Source organism: Antechinus flavipes, chromosome 1 (genome assembly GCF_016432865.1).
Source record: "Antechinus flavipes isolate AdamAnt ecotype Samford, QLD, Australia chromosome 1, AdamAnt_v2, whole genome shotgun sequence".
NCBI lineage: Eukaryota > Metazoa > Chordata > Mammalia > Dasyuromorphia > Dasyuridae > Antechinus > Antechinus flavipes.
In genome coordinates, this window is record NC_067398.1 from 14,123,260 (window position 1) to 14,147,269 (window position 24,010).

The window sequence follows — 24,010 nt, forward strand, 5'->3', positions numbered from 1 at the left end:
AATGCAAGATGTATCATAGAGAAAAACAAATAGAACTTGGGAAATGATTTGTACTGGAAGGACAGCCCCTTGAGGACTGGGTCTGTGTTTTTGCCTTTCTTTGAACTCCCAGCATTCAGTGCGTTGTTAGCACATAATAAGTATTTAATATTTGATTGATGGGGAGCCATGAGGAGAATGAAGAGTCAAGACCTGTGTGCTGGGAAGGATGCTGGTGCCCTCCATAGAAACGGGGCGGTTTGGAGAAGGCTAGTGCTGGGGGAAGAGGGTGGAGAATATGCTCTGTTTTGGCCATGCTGATCTGGAGATGCTCAAGGGTCCACCACCACTTACTTAATTAAAGTCTTCTTGCCTTCTGATTCCCAGACATTGTGGTCACTACTATTCTTTTTTCCAGTCGTTTCATCTATTAGGAATTAAAAATGCTTTCTGAAGAAGAATGAAAAGATGGAAAATCCCTTTGGCTCCCTGGAGACAAACAACTTCCACCCTTTTACTCCCGAATCTTTGGCTGCTATTGAAAGGCGGATTGAGGAGGAGAAACTTCAGAACAAGTTGAAGAAGGAACATGAGGGGGAGGAGGAGAAAGACTCAAAGGCCAAAGAAGAGAAGCCCCGGCCCCAGCTGGACCTAAAGGCCTGCAACCAGCTGCCCAAGTTCTATGGAGACCTTCCCCCAGAACTGGTGGGGGAGCCCCTGGAGGACCTGGACCCTTTTTACAAAAATCACAAGGTAAGATCCCAGAGTCTGACTCAGGTGATAGTTTTGTGCTTATACTGATGCTGTGACTGGGAGGACCCAAAAGTCTGGCCATGGGCCCTTTGCAAAGACCTTTGACCCTCTTTTGTGACCCAAAGCTTTTGTGATAGTTGGCATATCTACACAGTCTTCAAAAGCCTCACAAAGCCAACCTAGGGCTGCCTTTTCCTCATTATTTTACTTATGAGGAATTCTAGTAGATCATTTTGCTAAACGCCAGAAATGAAACAGAAAGTAGCCAGGTTAGCACTTTGGCCCCTGTAATCATGAGAATTTGGTCCCAATAATCAAGGAACTGGATTGTAAAAGAAACCCTGAAACTGAAGATAGTCAGGGTCGATGGCCTTCAATGTCCTATAACTTGTCCCTGTCACTCCGTCCTTGGTCTTGGTCTTCCACATTTATGGGATGCTCGATCTGTAGGTGGAGATGGGCAGAAAGAACATAAGCATGGTTAACTTTCTAAGGAGCATGGCCAAAAGTTTTGTGCTGTAACCTTTGTTTTCATTGACTAAGATGGCCCCAGGCAGAACAGTCAGTAGCAGAGGATGCCCATCTCCTAAGACACTGGCTGGGTGGGAATCAGACACAGGACATCTGATGCTGGTGACAAAGCTGAGTGCTCCACTTTTGCATCAGCATTGGGCAGGTGTAGAGGTAAATAAGTTCCCTTGTGGGGACAGGTCCGCTTAGTTACTTAGGTTGGATTTTATACTTTTGTTTTAACAGACATTTATTGTGCTAAACAAAGGGCGGACAATCTTCCGGTTCAGTGCGACCTGGGCTTTGGGGTTACTCAGTCCTTTCCATCCCATCAGGAGAACCGCCATCAAAGTATCGGTCCATTCATATCCTTTATGATGGATTTTTTTTTATCTTTTAAGGAAGTCGAGTGTATCTGGGTCTTGATGCCACATGTGTTTCTGTGTCCTCTTGAGATAGAACATTCAGCTCGCCTCAAATCCTCCAATGTTTTTAAAAGGGAAGATTTAAAAGGGGAAAGATGCTGATTCTGCTGATCTGTAGGAAAGAAAATTGCCCAGGAATTCCCCACACTAATGAAATCACAGGTGTAGTTTAAAAAAAAAAAACCCAAGCTGGAAACAATCCATTTAATAACAATTAGAATTTATAAAGCACCTACTATGTATCAGACACTGTGCTAAATGCTTTTACAAATATTCTCTCATTTGATCCTCAAAATCACTATGGGAGATATTTCCTCACCTATTTTATAGGTGAGGAAACTTAGGCAGACTGAGGTTAATTGCTTGCACAGGATCATGTACTAAGTGTCTGAGGCTGAATTTGCACTCAGGCCTTCCTTACTTTGGGCCCAGTGTTCTATCCCTTGAGTCTCTTCCCTACTTTTGAACATTCAAAAAGGTTTCTGTTTTTAATCTTCTAATTTGCAAGAAAATTATTCAGAAAGGAAGCTCCCAAATGACACAAAGGGCTGAGTTCTTCCCCCATCCATTTCTCTGACTTTCCCAGAAACAGCTTTAGGTCAATCTTCTGATAAAAATTCTATTGTGAGGGGAATGATTAAATACAAAAAATAAATGTTCACTTAATATTCCAAGAGAATTAATTTATTTTAAACTTAACCGGTCCCTAGTTTCTCCTAGCACTTTGACAGCTTTTTTGCTTGGTATTTGATCCAAGTCATTTTACAGCTCTGAACCTCAGTATCTCCATCTATAAAGGGGGACAATCATGTGACATGACATGGCTCTTATGAGAGCATGTCCTAAAATCTCTTAGCAAACATGAAAGTGCTTATGGTCACAGGAGTTATTACTATTTTACACTCGGCAGGGCGCACTATTATTGTTATTATTGTTCTTTTATTTTAAATATTAGCAAATACTTCTCCCTGTCAGTCAAATAGCCTTAATAAACTCTTCCTTTCCTTTTTCCCCTGTGAGTAGCTATTTCCTGCCATCAGATTACTGCCATCAGAGTGAGTGAGTGCACCTGCACTCCTTAGAATCCAGTCTCCTTAGAGTGTGGACAAGCTGGGGAAGGCTGTCCTTCTAGCCAAGCAAGTGTCCTGTGAAAGGACTTTCAGGGAGCATAGCTAAGCAAAGGCTTCCAGCCCTCCCTCCTTCTCAATAGAGACCTGCTGCAGCTGTCCATTGACTCATCCACAAGCCCATTTGGAGAAGATCCTCCAGGAAGGAAGTCTCTTGTCCCCACTGAAATCAGTCACACATTCTCCTTAACAAATCCTCCTCACCCTGTTCAGTTTCTTCATCATGATGACAATTGTGGTCAACTGTGTGTTCATGACCAAGACGGAAACTCCACCGGCTGTTGAGTAAGTAGTTTCTCCTCATTTGGCAGCCCTGTCTCAGCTTATGTTTTCCTTTTATCTTCCTCTATTCCACCTACCCACTTCTCTGCCTGATATGCTTTGGCTTTGCAGATTTCTTGTTAATAATCTAAATAGAGATTTTGGAAGAAGTCTTTCATCTCACATTCATTAGCTGTGTGAATAGTGATGTTTCATAAACCTTGCTTAATCTCTATTTTCTCTTGAGAATAATGATTATCTTTGGATAGTAGGGGGGGCGGGTCTAGACCTATGAGTTTTTCTATCTAGGGAATTCCCAGTGACCTTCTATAATGCAGAGAAGTATTCATGCTGTAGTTTATAGTCTTAGGGACATTCTGTTGAATGGCTGAGTGCAATGCCAAAGGCAAGACTTGAACTCATGTCTCCCTGACTCTTAGAGTCTGTGCCTAGGATCAAATGAGTCACTCTATATAAAGTGCTTTGCAAACCTTAAAGTGCTAGACAAATATTAGCCATTATTACTATTATTACACACTATCTCTCACCATTATAATAAGGTTGCCCACTATTACCATTATTATTCAATAAAATTATATTAGAAATGTTAGCTTTAGCATTAAGAGAAAAAAAGAAATTGAATAAATTAGTATAGGTAATAGAAAACAAAATTATCACTCTTTGCAGGTGATGGTATACTTAGAGAATTCTAAAGAATCAACTAAAAAAACTACTAGAAACAATTAATAATTTTAGCTATATAAAATAAATCCATATAAATCACCAGCATTTCACCAATAAAGTTAGCAGCAAGAGATAGAGAAATACCATTTAAAATAACTATAGATAATATAAAATATCTGAGAGTCTATCTGCCAAGACAGTACCAAGAACTATATAAACACAATTATAAAATGCTTTTCACACAAATAAAGTCAGATCTGAACAATGTGGAAGAATATCAAAGGGGCAGCTAGGTAAAGCACCAGTTCAAACCTGGTCTCAGACACTTAACACTTCCTAGCTGTATGTCACTTAACTCCAGTTGCCTCAAAAAAAGCATATCAAGTGCTCATGGGTAGGCCAAACTAATATAGGTATTATATTATATATTACTAATATATATAATATAATAAAAATGACAATTCTATCTAAATTAATCTATTTATTCAGTTCCACTCCAATCAAACTGCCAAGAAATTACTTTAAAGAGCCAGAAAAATAATTATAAGAAATAGGTCCTGGTCTTTCTTACCCCACAGGAATGTTTTGAAGGTTAAAGGCATTAATGAATGTGAGAAGACTTTAGAAATTCTTTGACCTACTCATTCTTTAGCATTACATTAGTTAGTTTCCAATTAATTCTTGATCTATCTTTCCACTGCCCTTTAGTACATATAATTTTTATTGCATCATGATCTGAAAAGAGTGCATTTAATATTTCATCTTTCTGTGTTGATCATGAGGTTTTTATGCCCAAATATGTGTCAATTGTTGTGTAGTGTCACATACCACTGAGAAAAAGATTTATTCCTTTCTATCCCCATTAAATTTCTCCAGAGATCTCTCATATCTAACTTTTCTAAATTTCATTTACTTTATGCTTAGATTTATCTAATTCTGAGAGAAAAAGATTGGGATTCCTCAGTAGTATAGTTTTACTGTATGCTTCTTCCTGTAAATCATTTAACTTCTCCTTTCGAAATTTGGATACTATACCATTTGGTCTCTATATATTTAACATTGCTATTACTTCACTGTCTAGAGTACCTTTTGGCAATATGTAATTTCCTTCCTTGTCTCTTTTAATTAGATTTCTTTTTGCCTTTGCTTTGTCTGAGATCATGATTACTAGCTACACTTTTTTTTTTTACTTTAACTGAAGCATTATAGATTCTGTTCTAGTCTTATACCTTGTACCTCTGTGTGTGTGTGTGTGTGTGTGTCTGTCTGTTTCAAATGTGTTTCTTATAAAAAGCAAATTGTAGGAATTTGGTTCTTAACCCATTTTGCTATATGCTTTTGTTTTATGGGAGAGTTTATCCCATTCACATTCTCAGTTAGGATTACTAATTATGTATTTCCCTTTATCCTACTTTTCCCATTTCTCTCTATGTGTCTCTCTGTCACTCCCATTTCTTTCCCCAACTTTTCTTCCACTTCTCTTATTTGATTCTTAAAATCCTTTTTGGGGTCATCTAAGAAGACTTTTTGGGCCTCAGGCCAATTCATAAACTTCTTTTAGAATTCTGCTGTAGATGTTTTGACATTGTCTTCTTCTGAGTTTGTTTTTAATCTTTCCTATTGCCATAGCAGCTTTTTGTGGTCAGGGATCCTCCTCCACATTTCTAGCCTATTTTGTGACTTTTAAAGTTGAGCTCAGCTCCTGAGGTCTAGGGAGCACTCTCCCAAGTTTGTTGTGCTAGGGGCCAGGGGCTTGGTCACTGGCTTTCTGCCTCAGGGCCTCTGGGGCTGGCAGCTTGCCCACTTTTCTGGAGTGGCCCAACCTCTAGTCTGTTGTGCCAGGAGTTCCAAGGCTAGCAGTTTGCAAGGGCTGGAGGCCTCACAGCTAGCTTACTGTGCCACTGGCCTTTTGAGTCAGGACCATGGGGCCTTGGCTGCTGATCTGTCTTGTGGCTAGGAGCCTCTCACTGGCTTGCCTGGATAGTACTGATTACACTCTTCTTCTTTTACCCGAATGAGATAGACTTTTCCTTCAGTCCTTTGAAGTTATTTTGAGCTGGAAAACTGTTTCACTCAACTTTTCTGTGTGTTTTTTGTTTAGAGAATTGATTTAATGTTGTTTTGAGGGAGACTGAGGAGAGCATGACAACTTCCTGGTTGTTCTCTATCATCTGCTTCTGTCTCCTTTGAAAACTCTTAACTTAGAAATGTAAGAAAATTAGCATCTAAATAAATTCTTAGAGTAAACCAAAAGAAGCCTCACAGTCATTATGCCAAGTAATAAGAGTACAAAGGGAAAAACTATGTGTGTGTGTGCTTGTAGTCTACCTTCAGGAAGCTTATATTCTACTGGACTTGTTTATCTTGGCATGGAAATTAATATAATAATTCCCATTTCTGGCAGGTTTACAAAGTAACTTTTTTCTCTTGAAACTCCATATTAAATAATTAGCATAAGTATTATTATCCTTATTTAACAGTTGAAAAAAACTGAAGCTTTTGTAGTCATGTCATATACAGACAGTGAGAATCTGAGGTAATAAATGCAATAAAACTCCTGGAAACAATTTAATTAGAATTTTTATGATGTTTAAATAGGAACAGGCCCAAAGGTAGTTACCCTGCAGCTGATGTAGTCACTGCTCAGATAAAAGGCAGAGAAGCCTCTTTAACACATGCTTGGGCTGCAAGGATCATATTAAGCAGCTCCAAGGAGGAATTAAATTGTAGCTCCCAAAGGCTAGCTGAGCCTATCTAGGAAGACCCCAAGGATGGAATCTGTCTTAATATTCCTTATAAAATTCTTAAGTGATCTCTCTTCTATCAAGAAAGTCACTTTCTGTCTCTATCTTACACTCACTTCCTCCCCTCCTAGCTGGTTTTCTCACTAGACTTACTAGTTGGTAATGTTCTCAACCTATATATTTCTCATATTTCCTTATAGAAGAAATAGAAGTCATAACTATGAAGGAGTAAGAAAAGCTTTGGTTGAGAGCACAAAAAATTTAATATGTACATTCTGTCTAATACCTTAGAAATAACTGAGTTACAGTTGTGGAGAAATGAATAAAAAGTTCTTTACCCAGTCACACAAAATGGATCTTGAATCCAGGTCTCCTTGTCTATAAGGCCAGCTATCTATTCACTGTTATAAAACAGGAAGGTTTGCCTTATAGTGAGTGGGGGGAGGCTTTAGCAGAAAGGAGAGAGAATTTGAAACTCAGAATTTTTTCTAAATGTTAAATTTTTTAAAAATATAATTGAAAAATATTCAATGAAATAAAATTTTATGTACACACACATTTAAAAACAAGAAGCTAGTGTTCTCTTCTATAAACTACTAATTCCCCCTACTACTTTATTGAATCTATCTTGAAAATTCTTCTCCTTCTTCTTCTCCTTCTCTTTCTCCTCCTTTTTTTCCTCCTCCTCCTCCTTCTCCTCCTCTTCCCCCTTCTCCTCTTCATTCTCCTCCTCCTCTTCCTCTTCTTCCTCCTCTTCCTCCTCCTCCTTCTTTTGTTCCTCCTCATCTTCACCATCTCATAGAATAGAAGCTCTTTAAGGACAAAGACTTTCATTTTTCTCTGCATCCCCAATATCTAACATAATACCTCACACATCATGTATACTTGATAAATCTTTATTAAATGAATTGTTAGCAAATATTTACAGAGCCCTCCATGATATTTTATATTTATGGTTTGGGACTTTGGGATCTCTTTTTAGGGTTGCAACCATATCCATTAAGGAAATTTGTTCATAGTTTTCTTTTTCTGTTTTTGCTCTTCCTGGTTTAGGTATCAAAACCATAAGTATGTCATAAAAAATTTATAGGATTCCTACTTTACCCATTTTTAAAAAAATAGTTCATATAATATTGTGATTGATTGTTTCTTAAATATTTAGTAGAATTCATTTATAAATCCATCTAATGTTGAGGATTTTTTCTTAGAAACTTCACTGATGGCTTGTTCTCTTTCTGTTTCTAAGAGTGGTTTATTTAAGTATTCCATTTCCTCTCCTTTTAATCTGGACAGTATATATTTTTGTAAATATCCATCACTTTCACTTATATTATTGGTTTTACTGGCTTATAACTGGATAAAATAACTGCTAATAATTTCTTGACTTTCATCTTCACTGGTGGGACAATCACTCCTTTAATTTTTGATATTGGTAATTTGATTTTCTTCTTTCTTTTTTAAATCAAATTAACCAGAGGTTTATTTTTTTCTTATAGAACCAGATTTTAATATGTTTTTTAAACTTTTAAAATATGCTTGATATGGTTTTTTAACTTTTAATTTTATTAATTTATCCTTTGTTTTCTGGGCTTTTAATTTGGTATTTAATTGGTATAGCAATTAAAAGGTTTGAGACACATTTTCTGGGTAACTTAATAATTTTAATAATAAGGTCAACATGTTATTTGTTCACTTGGCCATCTTTCTTAGACCAAAGATAATCATGCTAGTGGGGTCACAGTTTATATACCCTTCAAAGAAATAGGTGTTCAATGAGATGCAGAAAGTGGTACCCTTTAATAGAGAAACTATCTTTCAATTCAGATCACTCCCAGCCTGGGCTATCTAGACAAAATAAAAATCTGGCTTCTTACAAGTTTGAGCAGAATACAGTGGGCTTCCTTACCTTATATAAATTTCTTGTAAGGTTGAGTGAGGTTTGACTAAGATTGAGGAGACTTAATTCAATCTCATTATCATAATGATCATAATTCTTCAAGAGACTGAATTTTTAAAATCAGGACTTTGGAAGTAGTGGAGAGCTTTTAATCTTCTTAAATTATTAGTTATTAATAATCATTTCTCTCATTGGGGATTCTTAATTTGTTCTTTTTCTAGTCTTTTTAGTTGCATGACTAATTCATTGATCTGCTCTTTCTGTGTTTTATTGATATACACATTTAGAAATATAAATATACTCCTAAGTTCTGCTTTTGCTGAATTGATCATATTTTGATGTGTTTCATTGTTGTAATTCTCTTCAATGAAGTTGTTGATGAATTCTGATTTATTCTTTGACCCACTCGTTCTTTAGGATTTGATTATTTAGTTTTCAATTAATTTTTAATCTATGCTCCAACTGCCCTTTATTGAATGTAATTTTATTGCATTATGATCTGAAAAGGATGCATTTACTATTTCTCTTTTTCTACATTTGATTGTGAAGTTTTTATGCTCTAATACATATTCATTTTTTATGAAGCTGCCATGTATTGCTGAGGAAAAGATATAATCCCTTATATTTCTATCCAGTCTTCTCCAGAGTTCTGTCATATCTTAATTTTTCTAAGATTCTAATTATCTCCTTAACTTCTTTCTTCTTTCATGGTTAGACTTAGCTACTTCTGAAAGGGAAAAGTTGAGTTCCCCATTAGTATAGTTTTGCTGCCTAATTTCCTCCTATAATTCATTTACCTTTTTAAAAAAGAATTTGGATACTCTGTTCAACTTTGGTCATCAAAAATACTTAAAAGTACTCTATTTCATTAACTATTAGCTTTTTCCCCTTGAAGGATTATACTTAATTTTGCTGCTGTGGAGATTAAAATTATCCCATCTACAATAGGATAGACTGAGGCAGAAGTTTGAGCCAATGGTACTCTTTTAAAGGATCCATGATCCACTCTAATGAAGTGGCCTTCAGATCTTTCTCACAATCTGAGATGCCACTTCCTTCCAGGGCCCTTTTTTCAGGGCTAGATGTCCAGTCATTCTGGAACAGATATGACAAATATAGTATAATTTCACTGAATAAGCAATATGTCAGCAGGGTCATAAGTTAGGTAAAGCAAGGAATATTTCCACATACAGGTTTCTCCTTAATTTGGGTAGGAGGAAATGGTACAAGCCATCATAGTCAGTGACCTAACATAGTCAACTGCTCCTATTGCACATGTGATTGGTATAGTTGTCACCTCTGACAAGCTGGGCTTGGTCACCTTTCCAAGGAAAAATAAGAGTGGAAGGCCTTTAGTTAAGTTCCTATAATAAGCAGGTTAACCTGCAGCTCACAGCTCTAGGGCCTTATATACAGAACTTTGATATGATTCTATCAAATTGCTTAATACTGATTGAAATAGAGTAGGGGTCCAAAATGAATTATTTCTCTCATTGAGTATGATATTCTTAATTCTGTAATTGTTTTGCTTTCTGCAATATCACATTCTAGACCTTTGTTCATTTAACATGGTATCTGTTGAATCTTGTGTGATCCTGACTGTGCCTCCCAATGTTTTAATTGTTTCTTTCTGAATGTTTATATTATTTTGTTTTTTTTTTTTACAAGGAAATTCAGGAATAATTTTCCTGGGATTTTTTATTTTGGGGATCCTTTTGATAGATTCTCTCAACTTCCATTTTGGCCTCTGGTTCTAGAATATCAATCAGTTGGGATTTTTTTTAGAATTTCTTGAAATATATCTAGACTCTTTTGTTATCTATGATTTTCTGAGAGTCCAATAATTCTTAAATTATCTCTCCTTTAATTATTTTACAAGTCAGTTGTTTTTCTGATAAGATAGTTCCCATTTTCTTCTCTTTTTTCATTTTTAAGTTTTATTTTATTGTTTCTTGGTGTCTCATGGAGTCATTAGTGCCCACTTATTCCATTCTTTTTTTTCTTGATGAGGCAATTGGGGTTAAGTGGTTTGTCCAGGGTCACAAAGCTAAGATATGTTAAGTGTCTGAGGTCAAATTTGAACTCAGGTCCTCCTGATTTCAGGGCTGGTGCTCTATTCACTGTGCCACCTAGCTGCCCCATTCAATTCTAATTCTTAAAGAGTTGTTTTCATAAGTCAATACTTGTACATCTTTTTTTTTCCATTTTACCAATTATCTTGGATATTTTTAAGGGGCTATTTTGTGCCTTTTTAAACCAAGCTATTAATTATCTTTTTATCATTTTCTTTTCTTGCTCTTATTTCTTTGCCTATTTTTCCTCTACCATTCTTATCTGATTTTTTAAAGGCTCTTCCAGTAATTCTTGTTGGGCTTGTGTACAAGATCCATTTTTTTCTTTGAGGTTTTGCTTGGAGCTATTTTGACTTCATTATGTTCTTCTGAGTTTGTGTCTTCCATCTTCTTTGTCCTCATCATAGATTTTTATGGTCAGGTTCTTTTTTGTTGTTCCCTTATTTTTCCCAGCCTATTTCTTTGTTGTAAATTGGATGTCATAAGCTTCAGATTTTTTCTATACTGATGTTTTTACAGCTAGTTCTGTGAATTTAGAAGTTTTCAGTGTTTCCATAGTGGTGTGATCTGGGGAGAGATGTAGCCATAGCTTTCTTGGTCTTTGCTCTGCTTCTTACCCAGAAAGGATCTCTGCTTTCTTGGAATTGGAGGTGATACTGCTTTTCAGAGCCCCTACTCCCTCTTAATCAAAATTGCTCTTCTCCATTCTTGAACTTGACCCAGAAGTGGAATGGCAAAGGAATGCCAAACAATATATAACCCAGCATCCAGTGCCTGTAATCTCTTTATGATTTTCTCAGAAGTTCCTGAAGCTGCTCTCATCACAACAATTCTTTACCACCACCTAGTTTCATTACTGGTGTGCAACCATATGAGCTCTGAGCCAGGTTCCACCTCTATATCACTGATCTCTCCTTCTTACTTCCTAAATTGTGTTGGACTGGAAGAATGCCCCACTTTGACCTTTTTGTTATCTCTGTCATCTCAAAATTTGATTTGAGGCATTATTCTAAAGTTGTTTAGAATATTGGAAGGGCTCAATTGAATGTTTCCTCTACTCTGCTATCTGGTTTCTACCCTCCAATTTGTTTGCTGAAAATCTTTTTTTTTTTTTTTGCTATTTTTGCTTTTAGAAAATATATTTATTCAAATATGTTCTTCCCCTCTCCATTTGCTAGAAATTCATCCCTAAAGATTTAAGGAGAAAAAATGAACAGATCATTGTTCTCCTATTGTAACTAATACCCCTGTATTTCTCTGCCTTCATAGGTATGTCTTCACAGGCATTTACACATTTGAATCTTTAATAAAAATATTGGCTCGAGGATTTTGTCTGAATGAATTCACCTACCTTCGAGATCCATGGAATTGGCTGGATTTTTGTGTGATTTCCCTGGCGTAAGTAATCCTCATGTATATACATATGCATGTGTGCAAATGTGAATTCATGCTATAGAACCAAAGGAAATGGCAAACCATTACACTACCTTTGCCAATAAAACTCCAAATAAAGTCATGAAGAATTGGACATGACAGAAAATAATTGAACAAATGACATGACAAAGAGAGGAAATGGGGCAAAAGGGGTGTGTTGAGAGAAGTTAAGGATTTGACACTGATTTGTGATAAAGAGACAGCATGGTATTTTGTATTAGTTTTGGAGTAAAGAAGGGACAGAGTCCTATTTTTGGTGTATACTGGCTATGTGATCCTAGGCAAATTATTTAAACCCTTTGCACTCTAATTCCCTAAAACAATAAATTATAGAGGGATTTTTTTCCAGGAGTGCTCCTCCTGCCAGTGTAAAGTCTGTGTTAGTGCCATAAGATCAAAGACCCAGAATTGGAAGAGACCCAGGCAGCACATTGCCTGACACTTCATTTTAGATGAGGAAACAGGCCCAAAGGTAGTAAGGAGTAAAGCCAGGATTTGAATCCAGGTTCCCTGGAACATACAAATCCAGCATTTTTTCTTATCCCTCTGGGTAATTATCAGAAACCACACAAGACGAAAAGTAGGGTAGTTTGCCTACCTGGATGAGATTACATGGGCCCACAGGAAGATAGAAGCAAAGATGGGACTCAACAGAGATAAAAGTCCAGTCTTCCAAAGATGGGTCAAGAGCGTCTCCAAGCACCTGGATCAAAAGAATCTCCAAGCACCTAGCATAGCAGTGGATATTGATTAGGTAATTGAGAATTAGTAACAAGAGTCACCAGGGGCTTAATCCCCAATCATTACTTTAAATGAACTAAATATTTTTAATATTCCTATATGAGATATTAGCATAATTGGCATATAGTAGGTACTTAATAAGTGTTCATTCCTTTCTCCTTGTCGTTCCTCATATCAAATTCAATTTCAACAACCATTTATTAATCACCAGCTCTGTGACAGACATTATACATTTTGTGCCCCTGGGGACACAAAGACAAAAACTAACACATCTGTATTTAAATTAGAGGCAGTCTGAAGTCATAGAAGCCTGTTGAATGGGCCAGTGCTGTGATCAGATCCATTGCTCAGGATTATCCACACAGTTGTGTGGAGATTGGCCACTTCCTATGTTCTAATGTCCTTACATTTTACTCTCTTCAATACAAAGCATTCTAGATCACCTTCTGGTCCTCAATCTGACAGTCCCTCTCCAGTCTCCTTGGCGCTAGCAGTTGTCCCCCATACTTAAAAGACTCTCCTTTCTCTCCTCGTCCTCCTAACAGCCCTTGCTTTCTTCTAGGCTGAGTTCAAATATGACCTTCTGCAGAAGACCTTTCTCAGACTCCTTTAGATGCCCAATACTTCTCTAAGGCTTTCTTCCATCTTTTCATCGATTTTGTCCATATCTCTGATATATAGTTGTTTACATGTTGTTTCCTCCCCAGACCATGAATTTCTTGAAGACAGGGGCTGTTTCTGCTTTTCCTGGTGCATAATAACCATTTAATAAATGTTTATTGATTGACTAATTTTTAAAATTATATTATAAATAATTATTTATTATATTTATTATATTATACATTTAAATTATAAATTAATAAATTTAATAAATGTTTATTGATTGCTATTATCTGGCAGGTATATTGCTGAAGTTACAGATCTACGAGGGGTTTCAGCTCTAAGAACTTTCAGAGTATTCCGGGCTCTGAAAACAGTTTCGGTGATCCCAGGTAAGGAGATTGAATTGCTGGTCAGGTAAACATCTAAATATCTAAAGGAAACTGTTCACTTTCTTACAGGGAATTTGGTTACCTCCTACCACTGAACAGTCTCAGAGCCAGTAAAAGGCTAGAGAGGAACTGGGAGAGGAATTAGAAGGAGGTCTACCCTCAATCAGGGACTTTCCTCTCCCTAGGGTGGCTTCCCTGCACACTCCCCGTGTCAAGGCCAGCCTGCCTCAATTTATCAGAATTGTCAGCACAGATTTAGGATTTAGGACAAGACCATCTTCTCAATGACTGTTTGTGGGCTGAGTATTGCTGTTCTTTTAGTCCTAGAGTTTTCTCAGAGACATTAGAGCACAATGGTCAAAACTCTAGCCTTGGAGTAAGGAAGACAGATTTGAGCTCTGACTCTGATATTTAATAGCTATGAGTCAATGAGTAAGGCTGAGCCTCAGTTTCCTCACCTGCAGTATCTGTTCATCAGATGGGATTCTGGAAGAGGAGCATGTTGCTAACTTTAAAATGCACTCACCCAAATCTTAGTTTTCTTACTGTTGCCTCATTCTTCTCATTATCATCAATAGAATTCATATGGAAATGGTCCTGAGACCATGTAGAAATAGTCCTGTCTCTCCTAACTTCATGCTGTCCTGCTCGATGGTCTTTGTACGAGTGAATTTTTATTTTTAGATAAGAACAGTGATTTGTAAACTCTTCTCTATAGGCCATGACCTTTAGGAGCCTCAGCTACTCAGGAGATGACCTAGATCTCACTTTGTTCTCACATGGCTTTTATCATGATTGTTTGCTTTGATTGGCAGTCCTATAGATGGATTACAAGTTACAGAGACTTTGGGTCTTGGCTGCCAATGGGCTGTGGATTTTCTACAGAGTCTTAGCTAAGACTTAGGTTCCACTATTTCCTTCCTGAAGAAATACAACTGCCATATTGGCCAAATCTCAATAAATTACAATTCCTTTGGCACCCTCATCTTAAGACTTAAGAGTCTTTGGGTTCAGGCATAGAAAAGCCTCCACTGGTGAGAACAGTTTCAATATTCCAGGGACAAAGCAGAGCTCTGAGATCAAAACTTGCTCCAAAATCTCTTTTCTAGGTTCTGAGATCATGGATCATCATTGTCTTCTACTTTCCATAGAGTCAGAGAAGATGCTTGAATTGCAGACGATCCTAGAGATCATTTAGTTCAGGAATTCTTAATCTTTTTGTGTCTTCTGTCAGGATAATGTTTTCAGATGCATAAAATAAAATATAGGGCACCACAAAGGAAACCAATTTTATTAAAATACAGTAATTAAAAAATTTAAATAAGAAAAAAATGACCCCAGGTTAAAAACCACTGAACCATGTACTTCATTTTCCAGATGAGTCATTTGCCCGAGGTCTGATAGTTGGTAAGTGGCCAAGATTACTGACTCCCAGCTCAGGGTTCTATGCCAAACTGTTCTCCCAATAGCAGAGAGTGATTAAATTCACTGAAGTGAAAAAATGAAGTAAATATCAATTTTTGCTCTAGATGGATGTTTCCTGCTACCCACTGTACATGGTAAGGTCTTATGCACATCTATTCTCTTTTTGACAATGAGGAAAGAGGCAAATGAGAGAAACCAAATGAAAGTTTGCTGATGATTAAGATTGATTGGGATCATTCAAAAATTGCAGTAGAGATGAAAGGATTCCCATATTCATTTCCTCGACAAACACTCCTCCTGATCTTGAACCCTAAATCTGGAATGCCACAAGGCGTGAATATTGTTCAGATAATTGTAGGAAGCACATACATACACCCAGAAGGAGCCATGTTGATGCTTGCCTGGAGTGTAACAAAATGTGCTTGGAGCAAACAGCAAGAAACACGAGAAGGGTGAAAGACCAAAGACACCTTGGCAAGAAGAGCCCCTAGAATGTGGGATGCTGCCCCAGTGGGGCCTGGAGGAGGCTGGCCTGAGTCATAGCCTCTAGAAGTACACTGCTCAGTATCTTCTTATTTGCACTTGCTATTCTTGCTCGTCATGTTCCCATGTTTCCTTGTTCTGTACCTATACCCCTTCCTTTTTCTCTGATAATTTCAGTTATTTTCTTGGCACTTCAGTTCCCTTTTCCTCATCTCAGAGATCTCTGCATGCAGCAGTCACTGCAGTAGCACCCTCTAAATGTCAGCTCCCTGAAGAATCATCCCAGTTCCCCCCCACCCCCCTCCCAGTTAAACCCTGGAAGCACATGTTGCAGTTTCAGTGTTGTAGGAAAGACTTTGGCTTTCTTCCTGTTATGGGGCTTCTAAGCTATTGCTCCTTGATCTCTCTAGGCTTAAAGGTGATCGTGGGTGCCCTAATCCACTCTGTGAAGAAGCTGGCGGATGTGATGGTGCTGACACTCTTCTGCCTGAGCGTCTTCGCCCTCGTAGCCTTGCAGCTCTTTAAGGGGAATCTCAGGCACAAATGCACTAAGAACTGTACATTTTTTAACACGACCAGTGATTCTTATGGTGAAAACAAGACATGGGATTTCTGCAAAAATGACTCTGGTAAAACTGCTGTGCATTCAAAAGCCCCTTGTACTTGTGTCTTACAGAGTTAACAGATCAGTACCATGGTGCTCTTAGCACTGCTAAAACACTCACAAATAAGGCCCAACAACAGGAAGGAGAGAGAGCTGTTAGGCAGAACCATAATTAGGGTAGGACAACTGGGGCATTGGCCCAATTTGCCAATTCTTATAGGAAACCTACTATAGTGTCCCATAGAGATGTTTTCCCTTCCAGAGGAGTTGTGGCCAGTTCTTTAACTCCATAGGATATATCTGGTGGGTCTGAGGACCTTTCTCCCAGATCTCCTCAATAACCATCATGGATATATTTCGGGAGAGCTCCTTCTCATCTTTCATGTTTCCTCCAGAGCTCCAGGTTCCTAAATATAGCCCTACCAAAAGACATATCATAACATTTCTCCTGGCCTCAGTATTTGGTGAGGGATGGACTGGATGATCCCTGAGATCTAATTAGATCCAATATTCTATGACCCTATAGTAAGGACACTTCCAAAGAACAGAATTTCTTTTCAACATGTGAACTTAAGGACTGTCAGAGAACTTTCTCTCTCATAGTCTGGGACAACACAAATTTAAGGTAAACGGCAACAGGAGAAATGTGGACATTGAGGCAAGTGAAGATGAACTTCTTAAATAGAATAAATTTTGAAAATGACCCTTTGCTATCTGGGAAATAACTGAAATTACCAGAATGCATGAATTCTCCTTGGCTCTCCATGACTTATACTCCTTCCCTTTTCCTCATCTCAGAGATCTCTGCATGCAGCAGTCTGGAAAAAACCAAGTACAGCCCCCTCATTTCACAGACAGGGAAACTGAGGCTAGAGAAGTGAATCAACTTACCCAAAGTCACAAGCCAGTAACAAAGAAGGGATTTAAATCCCAGATGTTTGGATCCAGGACTCCACAGTGTCTGCTTCCAGCACAGAGTCCTCAGATAGCTTCAAACATCAAATTTGATTGGCAGCCAAGTGGAAGAAAAAGCTGATAAGTTAGAGAATCAAGGGCAGAATCTGGTTTCTGTTTTCCTCAGACAGGGAGAAAGGATGACTATTTCATTTGTTCATTTGTCCGTATATCCATCCATTCATCTATTCATTCAACACACATCCCATAAAATATATACTTTTTGCAATCAGCCATTATTGGATGCTTTTGTTTGTAGGCCCAGTGCCTTGCATAGTATTTGCCACATCATTTGAATTTAATAGACTAGTTAGATTGAACTGAAGTGCCAACTACAAGATAGGCACTGTGCTAGGATCTGAGGATGCAAAGATAAATACAAAATGGTGTCTCCTCAGATAGCTTATATTCAAAGCTATCAAGAGGGGAAATTATACTATGTACACAGATCAGTGTAAGGAGAAGTTGAGAGTTTCAGGGTTGATTTGTTTTATGAGAAGCATACCCAGCATTTTAGTAGAATTGATATTAAAGACCTTCAGTTCCCAAGTCTTTCAATATGTTGAATTAGAAAGTTCCATACTGGCCAAATGTGTAGAACTAGTCACTCTTAGAATGTTCAGGCTGAAAGAGATTTTCATCTTCAACATGTAGCCCAGACTGCCTGGGAACTGATAGTTAAATAGGCTGAATGGTGTTGGACTTTTTTTCATCCAACATTGGTCATTGTTGGGGTGAAGAGAGAAAGTGGATTATACATAATGTCATAATGAACAATTAATTCTTGATTGTTGGTGCACATTGATCAAAATTCATCCAAATCCAAACCCAATAATAGATAGAGTCCTTCTCCAATACATCAGACAAGACTTGGAATCCTGTCAATGGTATGTCAGTGTCTAATGGTCAGGGGCGATAGGGAGGGTAGAGGGTAGAGATGGGATGGTGAGATGATAGAGATCAATGCAGCTCAGGATGGAGAGCTTGCTTTTCACAGGAAACTGATGGGGATGAGCAAGGGAGTTTAAATCAACAAACATTTATAAAGTGTTTGCATATAGGAAATACCTAATGAATGCATTTCCCCTTAAAGAACCTATTGTGTGCCTGGTACTTGGCTAGACACCAGGGAATGGCCACTGCCCTCAAGGATCTTATCTTCCTATCAAAGAAAAGTCAGGTGCCCAGGTGTCTGTAGCATTTGGAGGGACTGGGAAGGTGTGTCACATGGAAGAGATGAAAAGTCCTGGAGAGCAAAGGAGAAAAGAGAACCAGGTAACAGAGGATCTCTAAATAGTCATTTTTTAAACTTTTCTTCTGTGCCAGGTTCTGTGTAATGTGCTGAAGTACAAATAAGGCAAAAGATAGAAAAGCTTCCAAAAACTAGATATACATGATATAGAGAGGTTATATTAGAGATAATCAATAGAATTGGTAAACACTGACAGTAAGGGACAATGTAAAGGCATCTTGGAGATGGTGGGATTTTACCTGGGACTTGGGAAAGCCTAGGAAGGCAGAGGTGAAGATGAGAAGCAAAAGAATTACAAGCCCAGACTTTGTATTTTCTAGTACTAGAAGAGGATTATTTAGGGGCTAGTGTCATGTCTACAAAAAGGATCCCAGGCTCTAAGCTGTAGATGGTTACCTGTGCAATTCTCATTGATTTATTATCTACTTAGTCTAGAAATAATCATTCACAAAATAATGACACTGAACAAGCAGCAAAATGCAGGTGTCCCAATAAGCCTACCTTGGATAGCTCCTGAAACGCCATGACTTTGGTGGGGATTGTCCAGACCTTGGACAGCTACTTCACAGGGCATAAGCGTGAAGTTTGCAACATATCATCTAATTTGATTATAACACAAAGTAGGACATCTGGCCCCTTTAAACAAATCCCTCGGCCTCAGCTTTCGACTACCCTCTGCTTTTCCCTGGGCAGTCCGAAGTTCCCAGACAACAACATCCTCTTTTGTGAACTTGTCCAAATATGCTGATGTCTTCATACTCCTTCTGAGTGGATTCCTGCCCTATAATAATACCAATAACTCACATTTTTAGAATTTGAGGTTTATCATGTATACTCCTCAGAACAACCTTATAAGGTACACAGTATAAGCACTATTGTCCCCATTTTCCAGATAAAAAAAGAGGCTTGGAGAGATTAAATTTCTTATCTGTGGTCATTTCACCGATATCAGAGCCAGGATTTGAACTTAAGTCCTTCCTACTGCAATCTGAGCCCTCTTTGTATTACACAGAGTTTAGGGGAGAGATTAAATCCCCTGAACATTTTGCACTGATGATAACACCAGCACTTCCGGGCTGGCAAAGCACTTTACAGATATCTCAATTTGAAGGTTCTTTGTAAACCAAAAATACACAAATAATTCATTAGTTGTAATAGCCATTTTGATGTGCCATCCAGTTCATGTCCCAAGATTCCCTGGAGAATCCGGATTCCTCAGCTCTTAAAGGGTTAGTGGAGGAGTGTGCAAAAGTTTCCTGAAATCTGATCTTCTTCCTTTCCATGTTATGTAGATTACTTGATGTTAAAGCCTGGCACAAAAGATCACCTACTCTGTGGCAATGGCTCTGAAGTAGGGTGAGTATATGCCATATAGCAATGTGCTATTTGTTCATTCAACAGGTGAGTCTTGAACCCATGCTATGCAAGGTCCTGAGGCAGGATTCCAGGAGCTGGAGGTGTGATTATGGCCTTGGTCTTGCTTCTAGGAGCTTATGGTCTGGGGAGAGCTAAGATCCCAGCACAAGGAAGTGGAGAGAGGGAGGGAAGGCTGAACTCAGAGATTGCCTTTTTCTGACCTAATACTCCGATAATGGACATAGCTTTACAGGTAGAGCCTGAAGACACTGACAATCAGCTCAGGCCTGAGATCGCAGGCTGAGGAGGCTGAGGATTGTAGCAGGCACTCTGAGACATCCACCAACTCACAATAGAGTGGGCTATACAATGACTGAAGTCACAGGATAGGTGGTCACACATTTGAGCAACCCATATTTATTAAATCCTAAAACAAGAAAGGAAGGAATTGCACCCTCAAAAATTGATTTCAAATGAACCCCATAATCTTTATGACTTTCTCAAGAAGACATTAGTAACAATCATTATATAACTTTGCCATAGTTAAATTATAGGTTTAAATCCTGTATATCTTATTATAAGTTTTTGGTTTATGATCAAACTTATTGGAAGAAATGGGAGAAGTGGGTACTCATGCGAGCAACCAGTGTCTATTATTGAAGTGCTCTTATTTACTTCATGATAGATCCTTCTGTAGATGCTGTCACATGTTTTGTGAACCTTAATTATCTGCTCTAGCATACCAGTGTTTGGAGAGCTGGCCTTGGCAAACTGGATGCAGTTCTGGGATGAATGTAATATATAGTATGTGTGTGCATATATTTTGTACTACATGGTTGGAATAAGTACCTGGAACTCTGTTACATATCATTTTATACTGCTTATAACATATAGGGAAGTATGTCTCAAGGAACTGGACAAATTCTTTATTGGAAAGGGAAGAGTGGAGAAAAAAAACAAGATTTTCTTTGTCAAAACATAGCAGTGATGCCTGAGGGTGTGACTGCGAACAAATATGTATAATTAAGTATAAAATATATATATATATATATATATAATATATATAAAGTATATATACATATAATTAAGTATAAAAATATATATATAATATATATAAAGTATATACATAATTAAGTATAAAATATATATATAATATATATAAAGTATATATAATTAAGTATAAAATATATATAATATATAAAGTATATATATATAATTAAGTATAAAATATATATAATATATATAAAGTATACATATATAATTAAGTATAAAATATATATTATATATAAAGTATATATATAATTAAGTATAATATATATATACATATATATATAAAGTACATATATATATAATTAATTATAAAATTAAGGCAGTAGTGAAGCCAGTTAGGTAGAGACAAGGCTTCTACATTTCCATTCTAGTGTCTTTTACAAGGGACTGCAGATTATTGCTTTAGATCTTTGACCTGCTCAGTCAGTAGGAATGAAGTAATTTCTTTGAAACGAACATTATTACTACTAACAATAAACAGCTTATATTTACATAGCTCTTTAGGGTAGTGATATTGAAGCCAAATGGGAACAAGGTTTGGAATATTATTGATGGAACTATCCGGAAATCAGTAGAAGACGGTGTGAGTGACTATCATTTTAGCTAAGCCTTCTTCGGTGTCTGACATCCTTGTCAAGAGACTATCGGATCATCTGCATTCCCAGTGGTTTTTTGCCCACTTTGTATACATGACTTCAGACTTTGTATACATGACTTTACTTTTGGTTGAGGAATCGGATTCCCCTACATGTTGGCCACTTCCAATATCTTTCTCTTTCCACATGTCTGTCCCCAAAGAGAACTTGGAATAACATGTATCTCTTATAGAAGAAATAAGAATATCTCTCCTCTCCCAAAGTTCTTATACTAATTCCACCCTTTACATATCACATCACGCTCAGCATTCCCTCCACCAAGCCAAAATCACAAATACATAGCACATATGACACCCCAGGGTTGGCTTGAAACCCTAATTGAAAGTAAAATAGAAACAATGACATTTCCTTTGCTCTGCCTGCCCCATACCCTGGTCTGAGGAACAGTACATAGCCATCATTTCTTTCTGGACTTCATGAGCTTTGGTAAAAGTCCAAGTTCTGGTCTATGTCCTCAAGTTTTTAACCCCTTTCTCACTGTGGCTTTTCCAAAGTGAACAGATCTCCTTCTAATGATAAGATCTAAAACATAGGAGTTACAGAGTGTTTCACCACCTGATTTCCTTTGAGCATCAAAAAGCCCTTTGAAATATATGGTATGGAGAGTAGTTTCCCCATTTCACAAATGATGAAACTGAGGTAGCTGCTATCAGTAAGCAATATTCTCTTTTCTGGAGTGAGGGAGTAGCCTTGGACTGAAATGCAGTTGCTTCTCATTTCTGAGCATGGGGTCAGAAAGTAGTAACTCTACATAATAGACATAAATGCAAGGGAAGAAGCAAAGCTTAAAGAACATATGTCAGCCATGATAGGTAGGAAAAAAGAAACAATGGTCTAGAACCAAAGGAATAGAAGGTCAGCAAGGTGGCAGGTGGGGGGTATAGAGAAGGGGTCAAAATTTGCTATTGCATGGAGATAGAGAAACTTATCAAAGCAGGATAAGCCAGCAAATCCCCTGTAACTTATTCTTTTAATAGAGATTTGCCTGGGATATTAAAAGTGAAGTTACTTTTCCTGAGTCATACAGCCAAGATGTATCAGAGGCAGGATTTTAACCCAGGTCTTTGGATTATGTCCTACACCATGCCCTGCTGCCTCTACAAGTGTCTTCCTGTAAATATAGATGAGTAAAAGCACCTTCTTTGGGATATTAATCACTATATCTCATCATTGCCACAAGTGAAAGCAGAATATCAGTTTCTAATTAAAGGGAAAGGGCAAAAGAAATCAAGTCAGCCAATGCTTACTCACTTTCAATGTTCTTATCTTACTTTTTCACTGCAAGGAAAGACAGCCCTGAGGTGCCCCTTGAAACTAGGGAGCACTATAGTGAAAAGAATTCTGCACTTAGAGTTGGGAAGATCTGAATTCAGATGGGGTGATATTTATTGGGTGGGCAGGCAAGTCTGTCAATCTCTCTGAATCTCAGCTCCCTCATTTTAAAGATTAGGAAATTTACTATGTATAATCCCAAACTTATAGAATTTTGTGGAGACTCAAATGAGATAGTGGACAGAAAGTCCTTTGCAAAATTTAAAGTACTATATAAATGTCATTCTAATCCCTATTTGGATTTATTCTGATATAATTGTCAGAAAGAGCTTTACAAACTGGTTTCTTGATGGCTCATGTCCTGGAGCCCAGAGAGAATGGGAAAATGTGACACCAGTCCTAGATTTAGCAAGAAAAAAGGTAAAGGCTCATGGGAAATGTCCTTTCCCTTTTCCTGCTTTGGGACAGTAACCTCAGTAAAATAATTTCAAATGCACCAGGCCAGAGCCATAGCTCAGAATTTTTGCACTTGGGGCAAGCAATAGCATGGGATGGAAGTAGTCAGAATCTAGGAAACAAGACATGTTGAGGGAGTTCACCCACCTCAGGATCTCTTATAGTTCCTTCTTGCTTTAAAAATTCTTGCCAACTAGGGGCCAAATTCTGTTGTTTCTAACTACATTGTCAGCACCAAGAGTAAGCATGGAACATTAACCAAGTGTGCAGACACAGCCTGGCAAAGGAACCATGGAAATCACCATTCCTTCAAGAAAAGGGTCAATGGGAAAGCTTCCTTTATTTTTTTTAAAATAATAGTTTTTTTATTTTTCAAAATACATGCAAATATGGTTTTCAGCATTCACTTTTGCAAAACTTTGTTTCCATATTTTTCTCTCTCCATTCCCTTCCCATGGACAGCAAGTAATCCAATATAAATTAAACACAAGCACATTTATCACGCTGCACAAGAAAAATCATATCAAAAAAGGAAAAAAAAAATAGAGAGAAAAAACTAAGCAAGCAAACAACCGCTATAACAACAAAGAGATGAAAATACTATATTGTGATCCACTTTCAGTCCCCATAGTCCTCTCTCTGGATGGAGGTAGTTCTTTCCATCACAATCCTATTGGAATTGGTCTGAATTACTTCACTGTTGAAAAGAGCCAAGTCCATCAGAGTTAATCATCATATAATTTTGTTGTTGCTATGTACAATGTTCTTTTGGTTCTACTCTATTTAGCATCCACTTAGCATTCTCTCCAGGGCTTTCTGAAGTCAGCTTGCTGATTGTTTCTTATAGAACAATAATATTCCATTACATTCATATACTATACCT

At 37.6% G+C, this 24,010-nt stretch overlaps 1 protein-coding gene across 1 annotated transcript in view; it reads left to right on the forward strand.

Moving 5' to 3' along the window:
* Positions 1-447: 447 nt before the first annotated feature.
* Positions 448-24,010, forward strand: part of SCN10A (sodium voltage-gated channel alpha subunit 10) — an 86,568-nt gene continuing 63,005 nt past the window's right edge. Inside the window, exons 1-9 of the mRNA XM_051979262.1 lie at positions 448-732; positions 1,489-1,607; positions 2,999-3,079; positions 11,722-11,850; positions 13,528-13,619; positions 15,938-16,105; positions 16,716-16,733; positions 18,257-18,265; positions 19,630-19,693. Coding sequence (XP_051835222.1) covers positions 448-732; positions 1,489-1,607; positions 2,999-3,079; positions 11,722-11,850; positions 13,528-13,619; positions 15,938-16,105; positions 16,716-16,733; positions 18,257-18,265; positions 19,630-19,693 — 965 coding nt within the window. The remainder of the gene's footprint in view (positions 733-1,488; positions 1,608-2,998; positions 3,080-11,721; positions 11,851-13,527; positions 13,620-15,937; positions 16,106-16,715; positions 16,734-18,256; positions 18,266-19,629; positions 19,694-24,010) is intronic.